The sequence below is a fragment of the Parasteatoda tepidariorum genome, chromosome 3 (assembly GCF_043381705.1).
Source record: "Parasteatoda tepidariorum isolate YZ-2023 chromosome 3, CAS_Ptep_4.0, whole genome shotgun sequence".
In the NCBI taxonomy this organism is placed as follows: Eukaryota; Metazoa; Arthropoda; class Arachnida; order Araneae; family Theridiidae; genus Parasteatoda; species Parasteatoda tepidariorum.
This window is the reverse complement of record NC_092206.1, coordinates 78,039,953-78,067,069: the sequence shown is the minus strand read 5'-3', so window position 1 is coordinate 78,067,069 and position 27,117 is coordinate 78,039,953. Positions and strand designations below refer to the sequence as shown.

The 27,117-nt window shown below is 29.9% G+C and overlaps 1 protein-coding gene across 1 annotated transcript in view; it reads right to left on the bottom strand.

Moving 5' to 3' along the window:
- Positions 1-1,693: 1,693 nt before the first annotated feature.
- Positions 1,694-27,117, bottom strand: part of LOC107443197 (uncharacterized) — a 26,441-nt gene continuing 1,017 nt past the window's right edge. Inside the window, exons 2-7 of the mRNA XM_043048571.2 lie at positions 10,402-10,508; positions 8,119-8,455; positions 6,783-6,908; positions 5,956-6,702; positions 3,698-3,868; positions 1,694-2,346 (exon numbers count right to left, since the gene is read on the bottom strand). Coding sequence (XP_042904505.1) covers positions 1,844-2,346; positions 3,698-3,868; positions 5,956-6,702; positions 6,783-6,908; positions 8,119-8,455; positions 10,402-10,506 — 1,989 coding nt within the window. The 5' untranslated portion in view covers positions 10,507-10,508 and the 3' untranslated portion in view covers positions 1,694-1,843. The remainder of the gene's footprint in view (positions 2,347-3,697; positions 3,869-5,955; positions 6,703-6,782; positions 6,909-8,118; positions 8,456-10,401; positions 10,509-27,117) is intronic.

The window sequence follows — 27,117 nt, the reverse complement described above, 5'->3', positions numbered from 1 at the left end:
GTTTTCCTATAACCCGTTACGGGTTTTTCTAGTTTGTTTTACAAGATTCTAACTATTCGGTAAAAATATACTTGAGGGTGCCTTTTGGTGTAACCGGCGACTTATGTTTGGCGCCATTCCTGTTTGCACGGAACACCGTGGTAACAGGAATGGCGGCCAAAACATAATGATATTTCAATAAAACATTGGAAAATTTCAACAAAACATCGGTCAAAAATTTATAAAATTGCAATGAACCCAATATAAGCAAAATTAATAAGCCCAATAAAATGCATTTTGAATCGAAGTAAAAATTATTGGAGTAAGCACAGAAAGAAATGGAAAAAAAACAACAACAAAAAAACAACTCACTTCTTCATTAAGCTTGAATATCCTCAGATTTAAGTGCACAGAATTCTCCAATAGCAGTTAGATACTGACTAAATTTATCATGAATAGAATCTGTGTACCTCCATCGCCACATAAATTCGGCGAAATACGAATCGAAAATGGCGTCTGTGGTACCGAACTGGCAGTGACATTTTTTTTCTAAAGTCCTTTTTTTATGACTGCCCACATACCTTCGATCTTATTGAGCAGAAGCAAAAGAAACCTTACCAGGTGGTATCCAACGTAGAACTAACGGACCTCTGAAATTACATGTACCGTTGAACATTTAAAAATAACGCTAAAATCTAAACTAAACAGAATCATGATTGGGTTTCAACATCGCCCAGCATCGCTCCGGCGATCAACCACGAGCACAACTTGGCGAGAATCAAGGGGCACCCTCAAATATAGTCTACCCAACTATCCCGTTACGGGTACTTTATATTTGTTACTGTTTGTGTTGCTAGTGAATAAAAGTTTTTTTAAATAAGAAACAAAACTGTTATTTGTATAGCTTGAAACCGCATGTATACGTTACACCGCCATCTCCTGTTTTACTAACAAAGCACTAAAACCAAATTAAAGTTGAAGCTCTGATATGCATGGCAGCTGCCATCGCCTGTTTTGGTATTCTCAAGGTAATATTAAGTATGTTATTTCCTGTTGAAGTTACCCGATTACCCTTTCAGTTCTCTTAAGAGGTAATAACTTATTTTGTTTTATTTCACCTTAAAAAAAATGTCTTAATATATTCTTCCACTTTTGACATTATCAGCTTGGTGCTGCCGCGACTTGGAATTCTGTATTTTACACTTTTTCTCTCCAATTACTCAGTATTATCATGTATAATTAATGTTAAAAAAAAGGCCTGAGTCTGAGGCCTTATTTTACGAACCCAGGTTTTTTGTTGCAGATTAGAGAGAACTGTTTGCAAGTTCAACTTGCAAACAGTTCCTTAAATGTATTGAAGATATTCTTAGTTTAAGTGAACTATCGCTTCGATATTTAAATCGTGAATAATATAAATACAGTGTTAAATAAATAAATAAAAATCGTTATAAGTTACTGAGTACTGAGATTTAAACTAGGGATAGAACCAAAAAATAGACACCCAAATTCTTTGATAGAACTATCGACCTTGTATTTTCTCTAATGTATAATTCATAAACAATGTATTATTCATAAGCTTTTTTAAGCTAAATAATATTTTTTCAACTGGCAATAAATAAATTTTTAAACTTTTTTGACACCATCTTTGCCAGACATATTAATCATAGAAAAGTACATATTTAATTCTCAATATAGTATATATTGAAATTTGAAATGAAATGGATTAAGCAGTTTATTTTAAATCACTACAGATTAATTTATAAATAACTTTAAATGCTCCTAATTATTTAAAAATTTTAATTGTAATTAGCGATTATTGTTATAAGATATTTAGCCCAATTTCTTGTTTTGACAATATCCGGCTTTACATATGCTTATGACTATAAGATTTCTCTATTTGCTTTATGAAATGTTCCCTAGGATATGATGGTATTGGCTTTATATCATCCCTGAAGCAAAGGCATTTTCCGTATCTCCTTTGGAATTCTCGTAAAGCATCGTTATTCACCATGTTCTTCATGATGAACATAGATTGTAATTCGTCTTCTGGAGACATGTACGAATTTACATTTTGAATAGATCCACGAGTAACAGCAACTCGATGACGTTCTTTGTTGCGTTGGTGGCATTCTGCAAAGCATTCCATATCTACTTTGGCTGGATATTCATTGTGTTTTGGCTGTGATTTTGGATGGTACTTTTTGTCCCTGCATTTCTTAGTATGATGGCAATGCCTCAAGACTTCGTCGATTTCTGAGCAGTTTAGGTTTTTTCTTTGAGATTTTTTGCTTTTAGATTTGTTAAAATTATGAAAAAGACCAACATTTGGCAAAGATTCCTGTCGCTCTGTGATTTTCTTTCTTTCACCTAAAAAGAATAACTTAAGATATAATGCTTAATAGCTAACTCACTCACATATATAGAATGCAATAATTAGATTTTTTAAGAGAGAAATTGTTTTTCTTCAACGAAAACTATAATTTATCAATCTTAAAATAGATTAAAAAACAATTATAAACGATAATACTTAAGGCATTACGTGACTTTATTAAAAAAATTTCTCACCATAGTGGTCCCCTGTGCCCTCTTTTAATATAAAAAGGAAATGATTAGTTGACAGTATAGATTTGAAGGGTTTGCAATGGTTTATAATTTAGTGTCTGTATAATTTTTTTTTTTTTACTTCTTTACGATTGTATTTGTTGTGTGAATTAATAATACCACATTGAGGTTTATGGTTCTAAAGTTGAGTTTTTCATATAATTTCAATAGAAGATAATGAATAAAAATCAGACTGCGTGAATTTGTGTGAGTATTTTTTTTTTCATATTGAGCATTTATGTATGAACATAAGATTTTCTTCTCAATTCCAAATATTTTATCTTAAATTTTAGTTTTACTATTCGTAAAAGCGTTCTTAACCTTTTTATTTACTCCTGTTTATTTCATCAAAAAAAAAAACCTGTTTATCACCTGTTTATTCACTCAAGGAAAGAAAAGAAAAAATTTAAAATAATAAAACTTTTCCTAGTTTTCTTTTTCTTTGAATTTAAAGAGATTAATGCATGTCATCCATATTAATATGTAATTTATTCAGCATTGCAATAAACTTGAGAACAAGAAAAATAGTAAGAAATGGAAATATTTAAAATAAATCATAATTTACTTTTGTCTTCATTAACGCGCAGCTTCTTCAAAGAGCCTGTTTGGTAAGGCGTTGGACTCGTGTTTGTGAGAACGGGCGTTTGAATCCAGCTGGACGAAGAATCCCCGCATATTAAATGATGACTGATGCATGTTAAATCTTTCGGGGTCACAAAGTCCTCCAAGTTCCCATACCAAATCAATACCTCTGGGGGTACTGATCCAGAAGTTCCTTTGTTTTCTGGATTGGGTTCAAAATTACAAAGCTACTGAGTTGAACATTAGTAGTCGTAAACACAAAATTGGGTCGGCTGTTCAACGACGGTAATAAAATAATAAAATTAAATATATTTCTCTATGGAAACAACCAAAGCAATGACTAAGTTTCCTATAATTTATCTTTAAATGATACTTTCTGACTTACTAATATAATTTTCGGACTGAGTTTGAATTAATTTTATATTGTAGGATTGAAATGACTTTACGAATGCGAAAGTGAGTATAACTCAATGTTCTAATAAGTACGATTGGACTACTATTCAAGTAATTTTTAAAACGAAAAAAACTTAATCACCTGATTTTCTTTTCTCGTGATAACAGTGCGTTTGATTTTCAAAATCGGAATTTATTCTAAAAGTAGGCGAAGTCCTCTTGGTGTATTCACTCTCACAGTCATAATATATGGTGCAGATACTAGTATTTGAATCACTTGAATATACTTCATTGTCGCCAAGAAAAATGTCACCTGAAACAGAGGTAGCTTAATTAATATTACGATTTAATTTGCATATCTGTATGACTAAAAATAGAGACTTGTGGTAATTATTTGGTAGAAAATTTAACAATTTGCTACGACGAAATGTTTTGTTTCATTTATTGACAGAGGTTCACCTATTTTTTTTTTGATCGTTTCTGAGAAAAATCTATCTGTAATTTATGTACTGATAGTAGTTCCTTTTACACAGAATAGAAACTTGTTAAACTCTCAATCTATTCTTAAAAATGTATCTATATATAGTGATTTAAAAAAATGAATATTTAGAGCATGTTAACCACTTAAAGAAGTATATACTAAATATGGGTTGCGTGGCATAAATATGATACTACTCATCACTTATGTAATACCTGTTTCATCACTAAATCGACGTTTATTTTAATGATAGGTAAAAGACCTGTTAGTGTACTCTCATTTTTTAAATATATCTAATAACTTACCTAACGCATATTTTTCTATGATCATCCGCTATTTCTATAATCTATATATATCGCTAAATATTTGAAATTTTCTTGTAAAATTTCCTTTTGCAATTAGCAAAAGTGACGATGTACTGTTTACTTTGTAGTGTGAAACACCGCAAAGTAAGCAGTTCATCTTCATTAAACTTATAATGCTACTTAAAATGATACAACATAAAATTATGAGGTGAAGATACAATATAGATATAATATTTTCCCCCTAAAAAAGGTGAAATATAATACTGAAGTATTACTCAAGTTGAAAATAAAATGCTGAAAAATATAATGCTTTCTTGAGGTGAAAATATAATGCTGAAAAACATAATGCTTTCTCAAGGCGAAAATATAATGCTGAAAAATATAATACTTTCTCAAGGTGAAAATATAATGCTGAAAGATATAATGCTTTCTCAAGGTGAAAATATAATGGTGAAAGATATAATGCTTTCTCAAGGTGAAAATATAATGCTGAAAAATATAATGCTTTCTCAAGGTGAAAATATAATGCTGAAAAATATTATGCTTTCTCAAGGTGAAAATATAATGCTTTCTCAAGGCGAAAATATAATGCTGAAAAATATAATGCTTTCTCAAGGTGAAAATATAATGCTCAGTGTGTCACTCTTTTTCAAAGTAAAATCATTCCAGAATGGGTTGATCTAGCTAACAGAAACGAACAGTAAGGTGTGCCAGATGGTAAAGATTTGAATTTTTCTTGAATGGGTTCATTTAGCTAGCAGAAAAGAACAGTATGGTGTGCCACTTGCTAAAGATTATAATTTTTCTTGAATGGGTTTATTTAGCTAGCAGAAAGGAACAGTATGGTGTGCCAGTTATTAACGATTTGAACGAAGGGTAGTCAAAAGTCAAGCTAAGATATCGTAGTCTCTTTTTAAAAACGTTGGACTTAAAATAATTTTGTTTATAATTAAGATTTGGTTAACTTGCGATCATCAATTAAGATACAAGTCACTGATACACTGATAAATATGTATTTGTAGTCGATAATCACCAACCTCAATTTATTTGTTTAAAATCCTAAAATTAGATTAAAAAAAAACATACATACTGGAAGTCACAACAGAAAAAGCCGGAAAACAAATCATGATAAGTTAGGGGAAAAAATTCCTACTAATCTGACGAATCATAACTAGAAAAGTAAGATTGTTATGAAGTAATGTAATAAGAGAGTAAATAATATGAGAAGCAATGAAAAAAGCTAAAACAATGTGAAAAAAGCACAGATAATGTCACCAAAATTTTTTTTCATAAATTCATCATTTCGCTGTTCAATTTATTCACGCACTGTACAAAGTTGACCCTTTCTTAATCTAAATAACAAACAGTGGAAAAAAAGGTTAAACTAAAAAGTAAGCACAAATTATGGCCCAAAAACAGATTTACTATAATTTCGGTTCTATAAGCAAAAACCTTCCTCAACACCAAAACACAGACTGTGTTTCGTGGAACCGAAACTGTCTGCTTTTGTGCTTTATTTATGTTGTTCAGCTTTATTTCTATGGAGCTGATATATTTTGGGCTACATTATATTACACAGAATATACATTATCATCATTTGAATAAACAATACCTTACCTTCGGCACAACAATGGCTAAATACACGAGGGACTGGTGACTCTCTTTTAGTTCTATCTGAATGTGGTTTATGAGTTTCATGGCGAGGCTTGCGACTTTCAGCATGAGATTCGAGAGTTTCAGTATACCTAGCACCTTCTTCATTTGTCTCTAAATGGGAGTGATGAAATTTTGATTGCCGATTTAGTTCTTTATCACGTACATTGTAGGGATAGCGGCACTTCTGCCCTTTCAGTCTCTCAGGCCATTCGTTTTCACAAGCCACAGCATGCCGTTGATATATACGCGGGTAATCAGACGATTCAGATGATTCATCCTGCAGGCATAGTTCTTTAATTGTCGACCGCGAATACTTTCTACTGGCTTGAAGTTGGTCAGTTCTTATGGACTTATGCTCTCTCGGTGATTGTAAGACTTTTAAATTTGTGGTATCCTTTAATGATTGCTCCATTGTGAACCGAACTGTTTTGGAAGGCGATTTTTGTGGAGATCTTTGTCGCCAAGCAGCGTGATATATTTTCTTACCGACTGGTTTTTGCTCTGGAACATCTTGTACTTCATGCTGCCAATGGTCTTTAATGCTAGCCTCCTCTTTTACATAGCGATCACTTTTGAAATCACGCGACTCTTCAAAATATTTTTCTATTCGTTGGTTTCTCAAATCATTATCGTACGTAGTTTCTTTCTTTTCACAGTAACATCCTGGTTTGATCAGCGGCTCTCGATGTAGCAATATCTTATCCTTCTCTAGAAAATGAAAAAGATTTAAGAAACATATTAATCTTCAATAAGTTAGTAAAATTTTATCAAGACTTAAAATTGCTTACTTAAAGTCTTTCCGTAACGTTTAAGTGTTTGTTCTCTGTCCAAATCTGACAGCATGTCCATAAGTGATTTTTTCTTTGAAACATGTGAAGTATAGGACGGACGCTTTACTTCTACTTCTTCTTTATCTGAAAAATAAATATCGCATGTAAATCGCATAAAAATCGCTCAATGATGAGGTTTTAAAAAAAGAAACGTAACTATCTGAACAGCGTTTGATTTAAACACTCGAATTCCATAGATTCATATTCAATTGTTTAAGGACATATACAACACTTTTGATGTAATGATTGGTTTTTATATTCAATTTAAATTGTTTAAGTGGTAAAACTTCAAAATTATATTCCCCTAATTTAAATCCACAGATTCGGATTTATCCCCAAAATGGCGTTGAGGTCCATTGCATTCTATTATCAGAAGCATATGCCCCTAAACGGTAAATTTAATTTTTAAATATTTCCCCGTATGTCATAAACTGAAATCAAAAGATGTTTGCATACAATTACAAAATTCGTTTTTCCAATGAAACTTCCTCGCAAAATTTATCTATATCTATTGGTTTAAAAATGAACGAAACAGTTTTGAATATTTAGGAACATCAATACATTTTTGATATTATAAAATGGGTAATATTTAGTAACAAAATCTAACATTTAAACAGAATCTGTAGAATAGTTGTTTCGTTTTGATAATTTAAAAAGAAGAGTGTTTTTCAAGTTTTGTTGTTCAGAAACTGTTCGACCAATTTCTATCAAGCAAAATTTCAATTATCCTAAAGGTATATTCATCAAATAATGCATCGTCTTATGCAACTTCTGCTCACCTGACTAAATTATTTTGACCATATTACCTAGATTGCGCGGCTACCCTTATATTTTGGCAATAAAAAATCCAAATCCGTCGAAAAAAAAGTTGTGTTTATTCAGAGAAAGTACGTTTTTGTGTATAATTTCGTAATTTAAAATATCGTCTGCACAAATTAATTAGCATATCAGATATCACCCTTTTGAACCATTAAGATTAAGTCCTAGAACATGAAAATCTGATCATTAGATTTTATATATTAGGCTAGTTTATATATATATATATANCAAAATATATATATATATATCCACCCCTCCTGCATCGAACCAGTTTTGTTACATTGTGTATTTCCAATTACCCATTCAGTTGCAGTTATAAAGTTTTTAGTTGCATTGAATTGTGTTTAAAATGACCATGCTGCGTCAACTCGAATAGCTTAGGGTACTAGAGGTAACGAAATCAAACGGTGTTATAAACTAAGATTGACGTAAAAAATGCAGAAAATGTTGAGCATGGCACTCACAGGAATATTACCTTTTATCATTTCAGGGGAACATTCTAGTTGCCACCGGTTGTTGAACTTTTCAACTTCCTCTGCCACTTGAGGTGCAACTTCCTGCGTTGTCGCATAAACCAACTTCCCGTTTCGAAACTTATGTGTTGAGGAAAAAAGTTTAACAAGGTCACCTAGGCGAGTTTCTTCTGTGTAAAACGTTACATCGATTTCAGATCCTGAACATTTCTTTGTATTTGAGGTTTTGTCTATGTTTAGAAGACCATGATTATGCAGCACTGATATAGGATCAGATTCACGTGTGTAGATCGTAGATCCTTTTTTCTTCTGGAGGTTTACTGGTGCATTTGATATTACCTATAAATTTAAACATATTTTAGGAAGAGAAATGAAGCTTTTAAGTGCAGTTTCAAAACTTCGACGACGGTAACTAGATTATTTTTAACTTTAATAGAACACAATGGACGATATTTAAAATCTCTGCAATAATATCTGATATTAACTTTGAAAAGTTCATTTTATTTATTCAAACATCAACAATTTAAAAGCTCAATTTATACAATAATTCCTACCAAACATGATTTCATAAAAGTGCTTTTATTGATTGTAAAATAATTTGTTACCCATAAAGTGCTGTAGTTCATTTTATTTTGTTTAAAACAATAATATGGACGAAAAAAATAAAACAATTATACTTTTTGAACATATGATTCTAAATTAGTGCATGATTGGAATGTTTTTCTAATTTTTCAATACCAATAAAGGAATCAATAAACAATTAAACATATGCTTCTTATAAAATCTATCGTAATTTTTCTCGCACAACAAAACTTAAGAGTTAAAAATTTAAAAGCATTCTTCCCCTTCTTTTTACAGTAGAACATATGATTGTACAGGTAAACTACTATTGCTCAAATAATTTGTAACACACTTACAGAAAAGAACAATGAAAGGAATAATGGAGAGAACAAAAAAACATTCTTCCTACCGATTTTAAAAATAATGCATTATTGGAATCGTTTTCTAATTTTCTGTTTTTACTTCAATTAATTTTATGTTTAAATTCGCTTTTAAATTTTCGGTTTAACTTCTGTTTGATATCAGATATATCGCAACACTTCTGGAACAAAAAACACATACTAGAACAGTAAGTTACGGAATCGTTGTGGCCTTATTGGAATCGTTTTATAATTTTCTGTTTCTACTTCAATTAATTTCATGTTTATATATTTTTTTTTAAATTTTCGGTTTAACTTCTGTTTGATATCAGACATATCGCAACACTTCTCGAAAAAAAAACACGTACTAGAACAGTAAGTTATGGATTCGTTGGGGCTTCATTGGAATCGTTTTCTAATTTTCTGTTTTTACTTCAATTAATTTTATGTTTAAATTCGCTTTTAAATTTTCGTTTTAACTTCTGTTTGATATCAGATATATCGCAACACTTCTCGAACAAAAAACACATACTAGAACAGTAAGTTATGGAATCGTTGTGGCCTTATTGAAATCGTTTCCTAATTTTCTGTTTTTACTTCAATTAATTTTATGTTTAAATTCGCTTTTACATTTTCGGTTGAACGTCTGTTTGATTTTAGATATATAGCAACACTTCTCGAACAAAAAAACACATACTAGAACAGTAAGTTATGTTAAATTTATCTAATCTCACCATGTCTGAACCATATGCAAATTTAATTAATCTTACAATATGCGTAATTAATTGATCTTATCATATTTGTAACATAACAAATGAATACAGAGGTGAATGCTTGTGTTTAACAATAGTAAAGCTTATCAAGTTTTAAGTTGAATAATTTACAAAAAATATGTATACAAACTCATTGTGCCATATAAAGGAATCGTTTCATAGTCAGAATCGAACTACGATGAAAGTAACAGAATCCTGTAAACTATTACCTGATCAACGAATTCCGAAAATGTCTTGGGATCCTCATTCCTGNTGACTTTTGTGTACCCTTTCTAAATTTTTCGTAACGCTGTGTACCACTAATAAAGAAATGAGTGTATTTTTTAGTATAAAAAAAATTGCACAAAAGTTAAAAATCACAACTGGCTGTTGACACCACTAATTATTAACTGCTAACTCCGCAAAGAAATAGCAAATAGAAAAATACGTAATCGTAAATTTTCATGGCTAGCTTTGTTTTTAAATAAGTTTGTTTGAAATTTTCGTTTATTGCAAGATATTTTGCATAAGGACGCGTACCCTGGCTAAACTGTTCCCGTACCCCTGGGGGTACGCGTACCACACTTTGGGAAACACTGCTGTAAACTATTACCTGATCAACGAATTCCGAAAATGTCTTGGGATCCTCATTCCTGGTAACTGAGATAAGGTGATCCTCGGTATTAGGATCTTTTATTAAAATCTTGGCTCTGTTCATTTCTGAAAGTAAATACCAAAGATTATTCTGAAAAAACTAAAAAATTTTAACTTGATTAGTTTTTTACAAATAAATTACAGCTATATTAACTATTTATAAAATTAAGTTTGAAATGTAGGTTCGTCATGAAAGAAAAATTTTGAGATATGATATCATTGTTGCATTGTAGGACGTATAACAAACATTTAATAATGATAAATAAAAAAAAAAGTAAAAACATTGTTGAGTCTAATTTACATTGCTATTTTAAATAAGATGTGCGCACATTTCTTGGAAATTGTTGAAAAAATATAAAAATAATTTCTTATAAGAATATATTTCCACATAAGATAAAATATTCAAAAACTTTTTTGAATTAAAAATATTAATTTATGATTTAGAACATTTGTTTCCGAATCACCTCCGACTATTCACAAATCCTGAAATTTTTCGCTTATTAATTAGACTATTAACGCCCGGTGGTTCAGTAAAAGCACTTCTTGCTCTCCGTCCTGGGTTCAATCCTCGGGCCAGGCAAGGTTTCATCTCTTCAGGGGTCGATAAAATTAGTACCAAGCATGCTTGTGGACTAAATACTGGGAGTTCAGCGTTCGGCTGATCACCCAACCAGAACATCTGCTCCTACAACCCAGAGCCCAAGGTCAAGAAAACTGAGATGGGCACAGTAGGCCTTGGTCCTCTATGGGCTGTCGCGCCACTGAGTTTAGTTTAATTAGGCTTATAAATTTGAGGGAAATATTAGTGGTTTTTCAAACGTTGATTTGTTTAAAAATCAGGCCAAAAATTCACAAATACCTTCGGTATTTGTGAATTTTAGGTTAGGAAGGTATTTGCTCAAGGGTTTTTAAGCACCATTAATGGTACACATTAACTAATGGGTTAATCTCGTTTCGTGCTGGCAATATTTTTTCAACAAGTAAATGTATTTTATAATAGAGGTGGGACAATTATTTTTCTTTGCACTGAATAAAAAAGTATGATAAAAAATACCAGAATATGATAAAATTCATCGTGTTTCTGGTTCTTACGGAACACCAAAAAGATCGGTAAATTTTTCCGAAGATCTTTTATAATGATATCGGTCAAATTAGCAGTAAACTTACGCTTCATTATATGCATTAAAATTTGGTAAATTTGACCATTTTATTATGATACCCTGCTTAGAGCATAGCATGAAAACCATTGAACCATTTAAAGTATTGTGCAAAACATGAATTTGAGCAAAATTTTCGAAAAGGAGTTTTTTATAAATTTAGAATTCATGTATTCTTAGTTTTCTAAAAATATTTTAGTTTTGTTTGCATTACAATGATTTACAAAGTTATAGCCGTTTTTGTGCAAGATGATAACACTGGATAGACTAATGATTTTAAGTCTTTAAATGCGTTTGGCGCAAAAACAGATTTTTTAACTTTTTGCACCAGCTTAAACACGATATCTCATGTTGCTTTAAATAATTTTTAAATGAAATTCTGTTTAATAATAAATAAAAAATGAATAATTTTTTTGATAGTTTTATAAATTTTTACACATATTAAAACAAATAAACTAGTTTTTTAAATTTTTATATTAATATTTAAAAGAAAATTGTCGAAAATAGTTGGATACCTTGAATTTATTTATTGTTGCATTTTTTACTGAATGCGCTAAATAAAAACTATAATTTTGAAATTCAGAATTTCCGGCAAGCCGTTAACATATGAAAAGAAAAGTTACTAAATGGTTTAAATATCGTATATTTTTATTTGATTAACCAGCATCATGATATTTTTTACCAGAAACGTCATTATACAGTGGGATAATTTTACCCAGTCTGGCATTGTTTGTTCATTAGCAATCTTTTGAACTGTACGTATAGACTATCTTTAAAATTTTTATTTACTTGTATCATTTAATCCTAATTACATACACATAATACATCACTTATTCCTGATCTCTCACGCTCGATTACGTATATTGTTTATTCATATTAGTGCAAATCAAAATAAATTCTGGTTAAGATTTAGTTGGCGGAAAATTATGGCTAAAATATTAATAGGACCGTCAGTTTTTCATATATGAATTTAACTATTCCAGCTTACTTGAGTATAATACTTTACATATTCTGAAAGTAAACATGCTAGATCTGAGCAAAACAAATCATTAAAGTGTTTCAAGTCTAAAAAATCAATTCAATTTTCTTAGGCAATTAAATCACTGATTCTAATCAATATGCATTAAATTATCTGATTAGTTTCTATGATTAAATACTTTTTATTAGTGATAAATTATTGTGTTTGATTGTACTTGAATAAATACAAAAATACTGGTGATATGATTTTGCTTTCGGATGTGGATTTAATTGAGAACGGTTGAACGGAAAATATTTATTTACAAAAATAAGTAAATAAATAGAAACAATAAACTGAAACAAGTAGGAAAAGTTTTTTTTATGATGTTTTATCACGCGAGAATTTTATAAAATTTGTTCCAAACGCTGCTAAGAAATTGAGATTTAAAAAAAAGCAGCATTGTTTTCAGAAGTTTTTAATTTTAAGTTGCATAGCATTGAGTTAAAAAGAATAATAAAACTGAACTGAAACAGGTGGAAATTATTACAATTTGAATATGTTTCAATAAAATATTGAGACTTGAATTAATGAATCAACTGATTCAAAACATAAGAAAAATGGCTAAATCTTATAAAAGTAGAATTAGGTGATTCAAATAAATTTCGATGTGATCAATCAATTTTGAAACGGTGATTCGAACTATTTATTAGGTGATTTGAATCACTTTGAAAGCAATATGATTCAGTTTCAAATTGAGGATTTGATCACGAATCATCACCCATCTCTAAGACCGATGTAAACAAAGGCGATGTTGTGCTTTGAAATTATGTTTCGTGAAATATTCAAAATTAAAGTAGTAAAATTATAATCATTATCAAAAGTAGACAGGCTGCTTTTTTCCGTTTAAAAAACAAAATACTTTAATTCAATACTAAATTTAAAGTATGATCAAAATCCAATTTAATTTAAAATAATATTCAAAATACATTCTTTTTGAGAAGTTGGATATCTTTAAAAGCTTTCAGCTAAATATTCAAACCATTAGAAAAAAGTTTTGACTATTTATTAAAAAAAAGTAATCGATTAAATAATGTATCATACTTTTTGCCTTCTACAGTTTTATCGAAAGTACAAGATATCGAGAATAAATATCACTTTTTATACGATGGCTCAGGGACAGATAGCGCACTTCCTAATCAGTTGACACAGGTTCAAATCCTAACGATGGTGATCCTAGCTAGCAGCGAACATAGAGCTGTCATAAAATATGGGTTTTCGTGATCACGGTGGATAATTTTAGTGGTTTTCTACTCCATGTAAAGCAAATATTGGTCAGTTCCACCAAAATTTCTCCAGTGCTTGACCCAGAAGTTTCCTTATCTTCTTGGTTGAGTTCAAAATTCTAATGCTATGAAGTTGATTAGTTATTGATCCGAAAATGGGATAATTGTTCCACGCTACTTATAAAATTAATTAAAATGAACATTACTCTTCAAATTACTAAAAGATTGGATAGTTATTTGTTTAGAATTCGGTGGATTTTCTTGTTTGTCAAAATGCTCTTGGAAAAAACTAAAACACCTGTCAGGTTTATAAATGGATTTTTATGACCACAATCATCAATACCAGTTTATTTTTCAGCGTTTCGGATATAAAAAAAAAGAATTCCTTTTTGGAAAGTTTTATTCCGTAAAATAATCGTCATAAAGCAAACAAAACATTTGAAATCTATCTCGGTCTAGCAATGTTGAATCGGAACTTGAAAAATGAAGCCGTTTTATTGGCCAACTGTATATCGAGAAATAAAAAGCTTATTTCAGGAGGGAACATATACTAAGTTCTTCCGGAATAAAAATCTAAAAAAATGTAAAATTTTAATTAAACTTATATAAAGGTATTTAGTTGCTGCTTCTTTTAATTTAATATTTTCCATAATATCAATTAATATTGCTTTTCCCTGCATTTTTTAATTTTATTAATGTGTAATGAGCCATATTGCAATATTGCAGATTCTTCTTTGAAAATGTAATAAACTAAACATTATTATTGCTTTGTTGGTAATCCAAACCTTTTTGATTATTGATGGAATACAACTACATGTAGGTGGCTGTCCAGGTTTATGTGAACTCAATTTTCTAGAGTACATTCTCAATGGTTCTGGTTCAATTGAGAAATTAATAGTTCTTAAAGCGCCAAAAATTGCCAAAAATTATTATTTAATTTTTTAAAAATATAGTAGCAACTAGAAATCAGCTTTTACCAGCCAGAGCTAAAATTTTTTACTGAATTTCATTTATTAATTTTGGCTATTACAACATAGGTTCTATTCATAGAAAACAAATCGTTTCACAAACGTAACAAAATACCTTTTAGTTTCGTTTTCAGATGTCCAAAGCATTTTAATAAGTTCCAGAAGCGGTTTTGTTTTAATTTCAAAAACATACGAAACCAAAAAAGCGAAAATAATTTTTCATTATGGAATTTTTTCATTTTCTAAAAAGTTAAAACTTTTTCTGAACCAACACAAAAACGTTTATTTATCACTTCATGTTTTTTTTCTTCAAAATAGCACCATGAAGTTTAATGAAACTATATCTTTTTTTTTTATTAAGGGAAGATTAAAACATTCCATTTTTAAACTGTTTATCGGGAAAAAATGCTTAAATAACTATTTATTTAACTGTTATTTTACCATATTCAATCGAGATAGTCAAATAACCATTAAAAAATGGTATTAAACTGTTAAATACATGAAAAATAGATTATTGACCGTTTTCATCTAATGCGGTTAAGCAACCTGAATTTTTTCAGCACCCTCTAGGCCCACAACCAATGAAAATCGAGGGAGCGTTCTTCGAAAACTGGAAGCTAAGTCATATGATAGAGATAACGAATTCATATTTGTATTTTCCACCAGTTAATGCCTAACCCAAACATCATTAAATGCAGATGCCAAATAATCTTAAAGTAATAAGTATGTGGCGAACACCTTAAAAGACCACTGCTCCTTGCATATTGACAGCCTGAACGGTGTATCGATTTTCAGTGTTGACATTATAATGCTCCCTTAATTCTTCAACACTTGAGGAGCTTCTAGCGTCCTGCACTCCTCAATTGGTGACCTGGACTATTGGAATATGAAACTCTCATTTATGCATAGATAGCAACACCATAGAGATGCTTAACGCAAAAAGTCTAGCACTTTTCCTCTCTCGAGATGGATGGCACCACTAGATAAACTAAGTCACAATCCGTGGTTTACTAGACAAAATACTACTCAACTACTACCTAACTCAAACGGACATAACCTAACTGCAACGTCCACTTACATTTAATTTTTACGGTTTTGAGATTATGACTATGCCAGTTGTAAATGGTTGCGAAACCATACAGTTTTGTAACCTCGGTTTTTTAACTTTACTATTTGTAAACGGTTTCAAACCCGTAAAGGTAAAGAAATGCTTCTAACTATAAACTTAGACTGTTACCGGTTATTTTAACGTAATTTTTGAATAAAAATTCCAACAGTCCTAAAATCCTAAATGTTAGAATAAAAATTCTAACTCTCCGTTGGGACTGACTTCATTTTTATATTAGGATTCTGAGAATACACGATGGTCAATTAGCACGTTTTGTAAAAACAAATGAAATGATTATGAACGATAAACAATAATAAAACAACTAATTTTTGAACTTTGCGGTAAGACTACAAGTTAAAACATATAACTCAATAAATACTGAATGATTTAAAACGTTCGTATGAGAATGGTTTCATTTATAACAAAAATTGCATTTATTTGCTACGTAATACTACAGTACTTCATCTTGCAACATTTTCACAGTTATTAACACAGATTACAACACAGTACGTCTAAAGTAAGTACTATTATATTTTAACTTAAGGTAATCCGACAAGCTATTTTCCTTTAGAATTACGATAACTGATATGTATTTAATTAATCTTCACAAATACTTAACAAATAGTTTTCCAAAATTAAGTGATATGCATAGAAATAATAAAACCATAAACATCATAATACCGTAAATATTAGCAATTTCTGAATCTTCGCGATTTCTTTATTACTACAAACACCCTATTTCCTTTCATCAGATATTATTTCTAATTTACGTAAACTGCCTTTCAAGGGGAGAAAAAGGGCAATTTTTAGGCAAATAATGGCCCCTTTCGCGAATTCTCTTTTCCGGAATTCTCAACTCCGGACTTAGTTCCGGCTCATTTTTCTCCGTTTTATACCGTCGTTGGTGGATGATGGAAAATTGCCTCTTCACGATGCGATTCTAAGGCAACCAATCGAAAAAGGGGGATTTCTAGACCAGCCCCCTATTTTTTCCTTCCCCCCATTTTCTATGCCAGTATCTATACATTTTGTTGTTTTCGATAAGACTCATTATAAAACCTTAGTCCCTGTTCGCCCGTTCTCGCCGACGCTTCCACTTTAATACTCGCTCTCTCTTTTCTCTGCTTGTCAACTGAGACTAATAGCTGGGCCCCGCTTGGAATGGTTGTCGCAAATTTTGGCGACAATTCCCAACTGTCGCCAAAGCAAAAATTATAAAACAATTCTGCTATAGAATGTTGATGTTTGTATTATGCATCTATATTAACACAAGTCTTCTATTTCAGTTGAGAAAATAAAATGTATGCGAATAAAAGATAATAATGATAATTAAAAAAACTCTATAAAGGATTTGATTTTATTAAAAAAAAAACTTCTTTCAAAGGGAATGTTTGATTTCATTTTGATAAAAATTTAGGGTGTTCTGTAATCACTACTCTCAATACATTTTTGTAGAATCCTTTTAGAAAATAAAGTAAGAAAAGTATACACATAAAAATAGTATTTAGGGGAGAAAGAAATTAAAATGCTTTCGGGGAATTGCTAGTGGTGAAATCGGAATTAAAATTAAAAAAACTAGCTTGAATGTGTGATCATCCTTGGAAATGCTTCTAATAATCGCATAATAAACCTATCTTTTTCTTCTAGCAAACAAACAGGTTTTGATGATTTTAAACTTTCTTTTTTCATAAGTAATTCGTTAAATTTCTATAGAGTATTTTGTTTTTTTCTTCTTCCTAGTTTAAATATTATTCTGTGACCTCTAATAAGTATTCTTTTTTTATTTCAATTGCGGCAAAGATTTCATGAATATATTATTAGAAATGGTTATTATAATGCACTTGGAATGAAAAAATAATTACTGATATAACGGATTAAAGAGATTTGGACTGATTGGTATAGTAATTGAATCTACTATTTTTTTCAGTAATAGTTTTTTTTATATATAACCATCGTTGAGCAGCAGACTCAACTTTTATATTTACGACAACTTATGTTCAACTGAGAAGTCTTGTAATTTTGAACCCATTCCAGTAGACAAGGGAACTCCTGGATCAAGTATTGGGAGAAACTCGCTTTTGTGGAAAACTTTTTTGATGGAACTAACCCACATTTGCTTTACAAGGTGGGGAAAACTATGAAAATCTCTCACAGTTAGCCAGATGGAAAGGGAATTCTAGCCCATGATCTGTCTCTCTAAGGCTTTTACGTCAGCACTGTGATCGGTGCTAGTCATCGCTAGGATTGGAATCCGGTTTATCTCATTGGAAGGTGAACCTTCTATCCCCTGAGCAATCACAACTCTCTTGTAATAGTTACAAAAATCTAACCAAAGTTGAAAATAGCTACATTGTTTAAGAAATAAATTGAAAACGGAGCAGTTTTGCGAAAGTTTAGTACAAGGCAGAGACGGAGTTAGGTTTTCATGAAAAAAACAGATTTTGGAGTCGAACTTTTCAACTACCGACTTCTCAGCTCAAGTTTGGACTTTGTTTTATGATGACAGGAAACTGGTTGTTTTACGATGTCATCAACAAAAGCTATTTTTGAATTTAAAAGAGGACAGATTGTGTCTATACGAAAAAACTGTGTAAAAGTATATGACACTTTAAAACTACTTAATACATCAAACAGAAGCTTAATAAGGATAGATAAAGCATGTTAGAGCCGCTGTGGGTCAGAGATTAGAGCATCTCAATGAAAGATGACTTAAGGTCGTCTACCAGCGATGGCAGGTCAATTCGCATACCAACACTGGCTGACGTAAAGTATACCTAGTGTTTAACTGCTATTATTATCTTCGGGTTACTCCTAGGAAGTTTTAGGAGATTTTTCTTAAAATGTAACGCTAATATGAGTTATTTTTTATCAAAAAATCTTTTTCTGTGAAGTTTGTTCCAAAGCTTAAGTTAGGAGTTCCTGTGTCTTGTAACTTGGATTCAAAATTTCTAATTTGCTGGTTGAACATTCATTGCAAAAAATTTGATCAAAAGTTTAATGATGGTGATAAAATTGAATAAAATGCACATTAAAGCTATTACGAATTGAACATTTTTATGCTCAATTCGTAAAAAATAAATACATATATATTTTATGTCAAATTACTCAAATTGGTATACACTTTGGAGGTCCTCTCTACATTAACTTTCGGCATTAGGAGTTAAATAGTTATCAACCTACACTTTGGATTACGTTGACTTACAATGACGATCTTAAGAATTCGAGAAACCACTGTGGTTAAGGAGATAGAGCGTTCGCCTTCCAATGTGGTGACCCAGTTTCAAATCCCTGCGGTGGCTGGTTGATACGAATTTTGCTCCGGGCTGGCACCGAACAAAATGCTGGCTTAAAATATTCTCAGTGATAGATGGTTCATGGGTTAAAATCCCCTTGCTGTCAGAGTAACCATGGGAGGTTTTCGCGATTTTCTTCTCTATGTAACGCAAATGTGGATTAGTTCCAACAAAAAGTCCTCCACGAAGGCTAGTTTGTCCTAATGCTTGATCTAAGAGTTCCTTTGCCTTTTGGGTTGGGTTCAAAATTATAAGGCTATGGAGTTGAACGTTGATAGTCATAAACTCTGAATTGGGTCTGCTATTCATCGCCGCTTCTATAATTAAATAGAATCTGCGAAAACACCATAACTTAGTAACGGGGAATAATACTTAATTTGAAAGAGGAATTAAAATTAGAGTTGCATTTTTTCCATGCTTGTAGAAACCGCAATCGCTCCTCATATAAAGAGGTAAAATTAAAATCAGGACATTTTATACCAAAAAAAGTTTTTTTTGCTGCTTTATTTTCAATAGAAGCTATTTTTCAAGAAGAAATTTTAGCCATACTATTAATGAGAATAAATACATTCTATGAAAAGTAAATTTAGCCATACTATATACATGGATGCCATATTACAAATTACTGTCTAGTAAACTTCTAATTATTTATTTACAAATTCAATCGCTTCTTATTAGCAACTTGACTTGGCCCAATTCCATTAACTTGGCCCGATTCAATAATACATTGATATACTGATTCTCTCTTTAGCTTATTTGTTATTTTATAAATCCTAATTTGCTAATTTATTAATTTATTAATAATAATTGTAACATAGGCTTAATAATTGATTCGCTTCCTCTTATTGTTCGTTTAATTCTCTCTTGTTTTTTTTCTTTAATTTATTGGTTATATCAAGCAACTTTCATAGTAACAGTTGCCTTAGTAAATGTAAATCTACTCAAGAAAGTATTAAACTATAATTTATATTATCTAAAAGACGACCAGAACAAAAGTTTTTGTTCAGTTTCCCAGACTATCATAAGATTGGAAACAGCATGAAGATTTATCACAACTTCTTAACTCCTGATGAACATGAATAATTATCTCTATAATTATTTTTTTTTCTCGATATAAAAAATCGTAGAATCCAGTGCTGCTACTTCTTTGGGTGTTAAACTTAGCATAAATTTTTTTTCTCTCAAAATTTTTTTTAACATTCAATAGTTTGTTCACCATTTTTAACTCTTTAATTGGAAGCAAAAAATACCACGTGGGCCATTTTGCAGTTTACAGAAATGCAACTACAAAATTAAAATTTGACATGTTGAATTTTATTCATGAACGTAGCAAAATTTCTTTTTCAAAATTCTTAGTTTGTTATTGCTCTTTTTTAAAAAAATTTCACCTTTTAAAGAATGACTTTTTATCCATTGATTTAGAAAAATTCCTTCATCTCTCTCGAGAACTTTATTTTATAAATATGCGCTTGAGTTCACATCAAAAGTAGCAAGAAATAAATAAATAAACAAAAGAGAAAGTGAGTGAATGAAAGATAATTAGATGTAGCTCGCAACATGTTATCATCTATATTGATATTTTAAAAAATATATAAAACTTAAATCAAGAGGGTTAAAACAATTTTTTATTTTGTATCTGAACTGATATAATTATATATAAGTCACGTTAACGAGTTAAATTACTTCTCTTTTAATTCTTATTATGTCACACATTTTTAAATCCCAGAAATCGAACATTTCGTTGCGATTCTTAATAAATGTTGTTACATAATTCATTTATGGAGCCAACATTCAGCTTAAGTCGCCAACATAGAGAACCAGCGTTTACGTTTAGTTCTCGAAAAGCCGTATTTTTATACACTAGAGATTATTTTACAAAAGTGAAGTAGAAATTGAAAATGGCAGAATCGGAAGTTACATTTTACAGTCCAAAACTTATTCTTCTATTTTCATTATCAAAAGTTATGACCAGATTTTCTTTTCAAAAATTTTTCTGCTTTAGTTTTTTTTTCTTTCTTTCTTACTTACAGTTCTCACTGAATAAAGAGAGAAGAATTCTTTATTTTCTGCTTTACCCCCAGAATGCTTTAAAACGGCATTTTTTACAAATCACAAATCATACCGCCCAGCTATTTATTTAAAGAAGATGTAGTAAACATTTATTCTACTTATATTTGGTGAAAATGAAGCACTTTTTATCATTATAAAAAGGAAGAAATCGCTATCTCAAGCCGATTTCTTTCAATGGAAGTAGAATAAATTACGAGCAATTTCATGAATTCAGCGCGCAATATTGAATGGCTCTTTTACATAAGTTGCTGCGTATAAAAATGGGCTTTTTATTGCAAGTATAATATGCGGAACTAGTTTATGGGGGTGTTAGAATGCTTCAGCTATAAAAGAAATGTTTATTTGAATGTCTAAGCCATTTATTTACTTTTTATGGTTTTAATTCAGACTATTTCGTTAATTATAGAGATTCAAATGAATTTAATTACACGCTTTTTACATTATTATCTTGATTTTAATGCGTTTTCTTTATGTAGTTTAATGTAATAGCTTTAAAATTATGGAATTCTTTTTATCACTTCGGAATTTTCAAACACAATTATGTTTTGAAATATATTTAGATATTTTTATTTCATGGTGATTAATATTCTCTTTAATTGGTTAAAGTTGTTGTGAGGAAAATATTTTTTAATCTAATGGTTTCATGTAATAATTATCAAACATCTTTAAGTGATATTTTTACATAACATTTACCAACTGTTTACAGTTATTTTTTATAATATAATATTTCATCAACCGTCTATATTTAAACATTTTTTGTAAACTTTTATTTATTAGCGGTTTTTAGCGTTTTTAGTTGATGTTTTTCATATTTAGTAACTACACTGGTTATCATAAATTNATTGTGGGTAAGTTTCATAAAATTCCATGTGTAATTTCTTGAGTTATCGCGATTTTTGTGAATTTTCCTTAATTTATGATAACCAGTGTATATTAAGCAAGTATGGCTGCCACTTATGAAAAATAACATGTAACATTTACTAACCGGTTTTAGTTAATATTTTTCTGTAACATTTGCTGGCCATTTTAAAACTATAAACATAATCAAATTTTAAGAAAAAATTTCATTTGAGTTTAAATATTTTTTTTTTATATAAAAGGTGTTAAATCTTTTCATTTAAACGTATAACCTTATTTACTTAAAAAAAATTGCAGGAATGGAAATATTTCTCAAAGGAAAAAAAATATTTCTCCGTGATTAAATATTTTACATGAAAATTAATAACTGGTATTCTAGCATTTACAAAATATTGGTTATAATAAAAAATGGTATCACCTATATCAGTTACTTTAAATTTTTCTAGAATATGAATGCTTTAGAATATAAAATACCATGTTGTGGACATCTTGCACGATTATAAAAATAATATTTCGAACTATAAAGTGATTATTTCACACCATAAAAAAGAAACTTTACCCTATAAAATACTATACTGTAGAATACTATACACTATATATAATCAATACTTTCTATTATAATATAATTAATTTTCACAATCGAAAAATGATTTCAAACTTGAGACAGGAAATATATAATGTACAAGTAATTCTATTATTTGAAGTTTTACAACTTAACAGTCCTGACTTACAATCAATAGGGATTAAACGAATCCCGTAATTTAATACTTGTGAATTATCTTTGGTCTACACATTTTTAAAATAGGATTAGTACCATGAAGAATCAAATTATCGAGTCTTTAGAAAGAAGATTGTATTACCTAACATTCGATTAGAAAGAAGAATTATGATTTTTGCTTCGAAATATTTCTCTCTACAACATTCAATATTTCGCGCATATTTCTAAATTAAGGAGATTTCGAACAAAAACGGTTGTTCTGTTTAATTTTTAACCTAACTGAAGGTTTTAAAATTTTTTAAATTTTTTTTTGTATATTTACAACTTTCTAAAAGTTAATGCTATTTAAGATTCTTTCATACTATTTGTCGCAATGAGCATAATTCGCAAATCCCTATCTTTTAGCAAAAATTTCAATTTCTCAATAAATCAATTTCATTTGATTTGAAAATGCGCGCCAAATGTTCGATTAATATTGAAATATTGTATTTAGGCATTACACAAGAAAGTTTATAACAGTCTATCTTAAATTCTACGCATTAAATATCCAATGCTTATGAAAAAACCTTTGAGTACCAAAAGTAATTAGGATTAAGGGATATGGAATACTCGCTATTTCATGTTTATGAAACAGGCTTTTTGCTTCAAAAATATATCATAAAAACATAAGGAAATACTTCAAAATATTTGAAAAACTACAACAGATAGCTTGTCAATATTGTCCGTATTAAGTTGTCAAGAAATTTTTTGTTTCTGTTCGGTAAATTCTACCTCTCAGCATACGGATAACAATCAATGACTGTCATCCGTGTGTGTCGTAACTTTCTAAGCACTGTAGATATAGTAACTATAGTTCCCTAGAAACTAGAAGAGTTTCGGCTAATAAACATTTGTTGCAATTCTAAGAAATTATTATCTACGATTTCCGATTAATGCAAAATTTAATTTTTGTAATTTACAGAATTCCTAGGATTCAAGTTCCGTTTGTTCTTAAAGTTTTAAAATTAAAAGTATTCAATGAAGTGCTAGTCTGCTAGCTGAGTGTAACAGTTCGCGCTCCCGTGAAGCAGGTTTGGGGTTTTATCCTCAGACCGGGCAATGTTGACTGAGCTTTTCATTCCTTCAATGGTTTGATAAAATGAGTACCAAGCATGCTTGGAGACTAAACATTGGGGGTTCCACGTTCGACTGACCATTCAACTGCATCATCTGCTCCTGCACCCCAAAGTCCAAGGTCAAGAAAACTGGGATGGGCACAGTAGTGGCTCTCTAAGGCTTGTCGTGCCACTTAAATTTAATTTAATAGATAAATTAGAATAATTTAAAAACAATGCATTTATAAAATAAAGAATGTTTTCCCTTTTTTTCACTTAATCAATGATTAATAGCATTTTCCATTTTTTTAAAATTATAATCATGAACTAATTGCTATATATCATGAATATATATTTTTTTTCATTCTTACATTATGTGCAATAAATTAATTATTCCCAATGTTAGGTTATAGTCATTATAGGTCTTTCCATAGTTCTTTTTAGTATATATAGCAGTAGGTTCCATTTAAATTTTACTGGTGATATATGAGATTTTTAGAATTTTTTAAAAAAAATTTTCTGTGCATCTAAACGGGATAGAACTTTTGCAGTCATCTTATATATTTTCCTTAGGAATAAAATTTCCCCTGAGATTTGTCTTATGAAATAAAACACACAATCAAAATTTTCCTAATTTTGTAACCTATTCCCAATTAATACCTTGCATTTAACCCCAAAACTCAATAAATATAGAATATCAGAACTTTTTTTTCACTCCCAAATATTCTATAATTTGCTTAACTTTTTGCCCCAAATCGAATCATCCATCAAGATCATCGAAAAGTAACTTAACTTCGAAATGTAGCAAAAAAATAAGAAAACAAATTCCTCGCCACTTTTGATAGAAAGGACACCCAAGACACAGCCGAAAGACGTAATTGACTCAATATGTTATCAAATTATACCGCCTTTATGGGGATAACTTTGTTTGGTCCAAGACCTTTTCCGTGGCTGATTTTCCCAAGGGATTATCCCCAGCCCATGATAAAGTGGCCGAAGGGAAATCCTATTGGACGTAACCGTCTTACCCAGGATGTTAATCTTTGTTAAGTCTCTTGTCTTTGGAACTTCCTAACCATCGAAGAAAGATTGGTTGTAAGGTATCAAGTTCTTGGGAAAAGTGGATGACGTATACCATATTGATTAGAGTAACTTCTTGATGTGAGGGGGAAATAAGTTATTTGGAGATAAAATATGATTATGGGATGTAATAATTAAATTGCATTCAACTCAGTTAGCAAGGCGAAGTAATTAAATATTGACTTAATTTTATATTTTTATGGTTCAGCTTTGAAAATAAGTATCAATTTTTTCCCTTCTTTTTGATATCTTAAGTCTATTAAGTTATTTATCTATTGTTAAAGAGCTTAGTTGAGAAACACGTTGAGTGACATTTTGCAGTCAATTCAGTTACAATAAAAAAAAATTTTAATTAATTATTTTGATTTGGGGTGAAACGTGCCTGTTTCTTTCTGTGCAACATAAAGTAAGCAGAGAAACGTGTTTAATGGCCTTTTGTAGTTATCTTCGTTATTAAAACAAATTAATTAAATTAAATAGGTAAAAAATATTTTGATTTCATATTTTTTTCTAGTAATGCTATGAAATAAATTACTGGTCTTTTTATCTGTTTTTTTCCCATCGAGTTTAGCGGAAAAACATGTTTAGAAATTATTCACAGTCAGTTCAGTTATCGAAACAAAATAACTATATCAAATTATTTCAATTTTTGGAGAATGTAGATAAATATGTTTCCTCTTTTTCACAAAACATATATGAGGTAAGAGACATGAAGTAAGAGAAAAGGCATGTTTAGTGACTTTTTGCAGTTAACTCCGATATCAAAGCAATTAACAATATTATATAAGGGAAATTTTTTGTTTTGTTTTCATGCTATACTTTGTTAATGTAAAATAGTATACCAATTTTATTTAAGCGAGCTTACTAGTAGAGAAACATGTTTAGTGACATTTTGCAATCAATTCAGTTATAATAGCAAATTTCTTTTATTTAATTATCTTGATTTGTGGGGAAACATGTTTTTCACAAAACATTAAGTATTAGGAGTAACATGTTTAATGACATTTTGTAGCCAACTCCTTTATGAAAGCAAATTAATTCAATTAAATACGAAAAAAAAAATTTTGATTATATATTTTTATGTTCTAATGTTGCTGTAAAATTAATGTTTAACAGCGTTTTGCCGTCAGTTCAGTTATTAAAACAAAATAACTATATATTAAAATGTTTCGATTTTCGGAGAATGTTCTCCACATACTTCCCTTTTTTTAGAAATATTTATGAGATAAGAGATAAAGTAAAGGGAAAAACATGTTTAGTGACAAGTTAAGCTAACCCCAATGTCAAATCAAAGTATTATATTTATATATTATATAAGGAAAAATCTTTTGATCTATGCTGTAGTAAAAATGTAAAATAGCCTACCAATTTTAATAGAAACATTTCGCATTTAATTCAGTTACCAAAATTAAATATCAAATTACTTCGATTTAATTAAACATGAAGTAAAATCATAAACAAATTTAGTGTCATTTTGCAGCCGATTCAGTTATCAAAACAAAATAAAATTTTATTGATTTGTGGGGAAACATGTCTGCTTCTTTTCGCGAAGCATAATGTAAGAAGACAAACATGTTTATGGCATTTATAGTTAACTCCGTTATCAAAGCAAATTATTTAAATTAAATAGGGGAAATAATCTTTTGACACCAATTTTTTTAAGCTTAGGAGAGAAACATGTTTAGAGACATTTCGTAATAATTCAGTTATCATAGCATAATAATTTTAATTAAGTATCTTAATCTAACCACATATATGAGTTACATGATATATACAAATATCAAAGCAATATGATTACATTATATGAGGAAAAAATCTTTTGATTTTATACTTTTATGCTCAATTTTTAGTCTAAAATAGCCATTAATTTTTTTTAAAACGAGCTTAGTGGAGAAAAATGTTTAATCACATTTTACATTCCATTCAGTTATCAAAATAAAATAACTGCATGAAATTATTTCCACTTAAAGGATGAAGAGAAGCATGCTTCTCTCTTTTTTATAAAACATGGAGTCAAAGGGAAAACACGTTTAGTGACATTTCGTAGTTAACTCGGTTATCAAAGCAAATTAACTATATATATACATA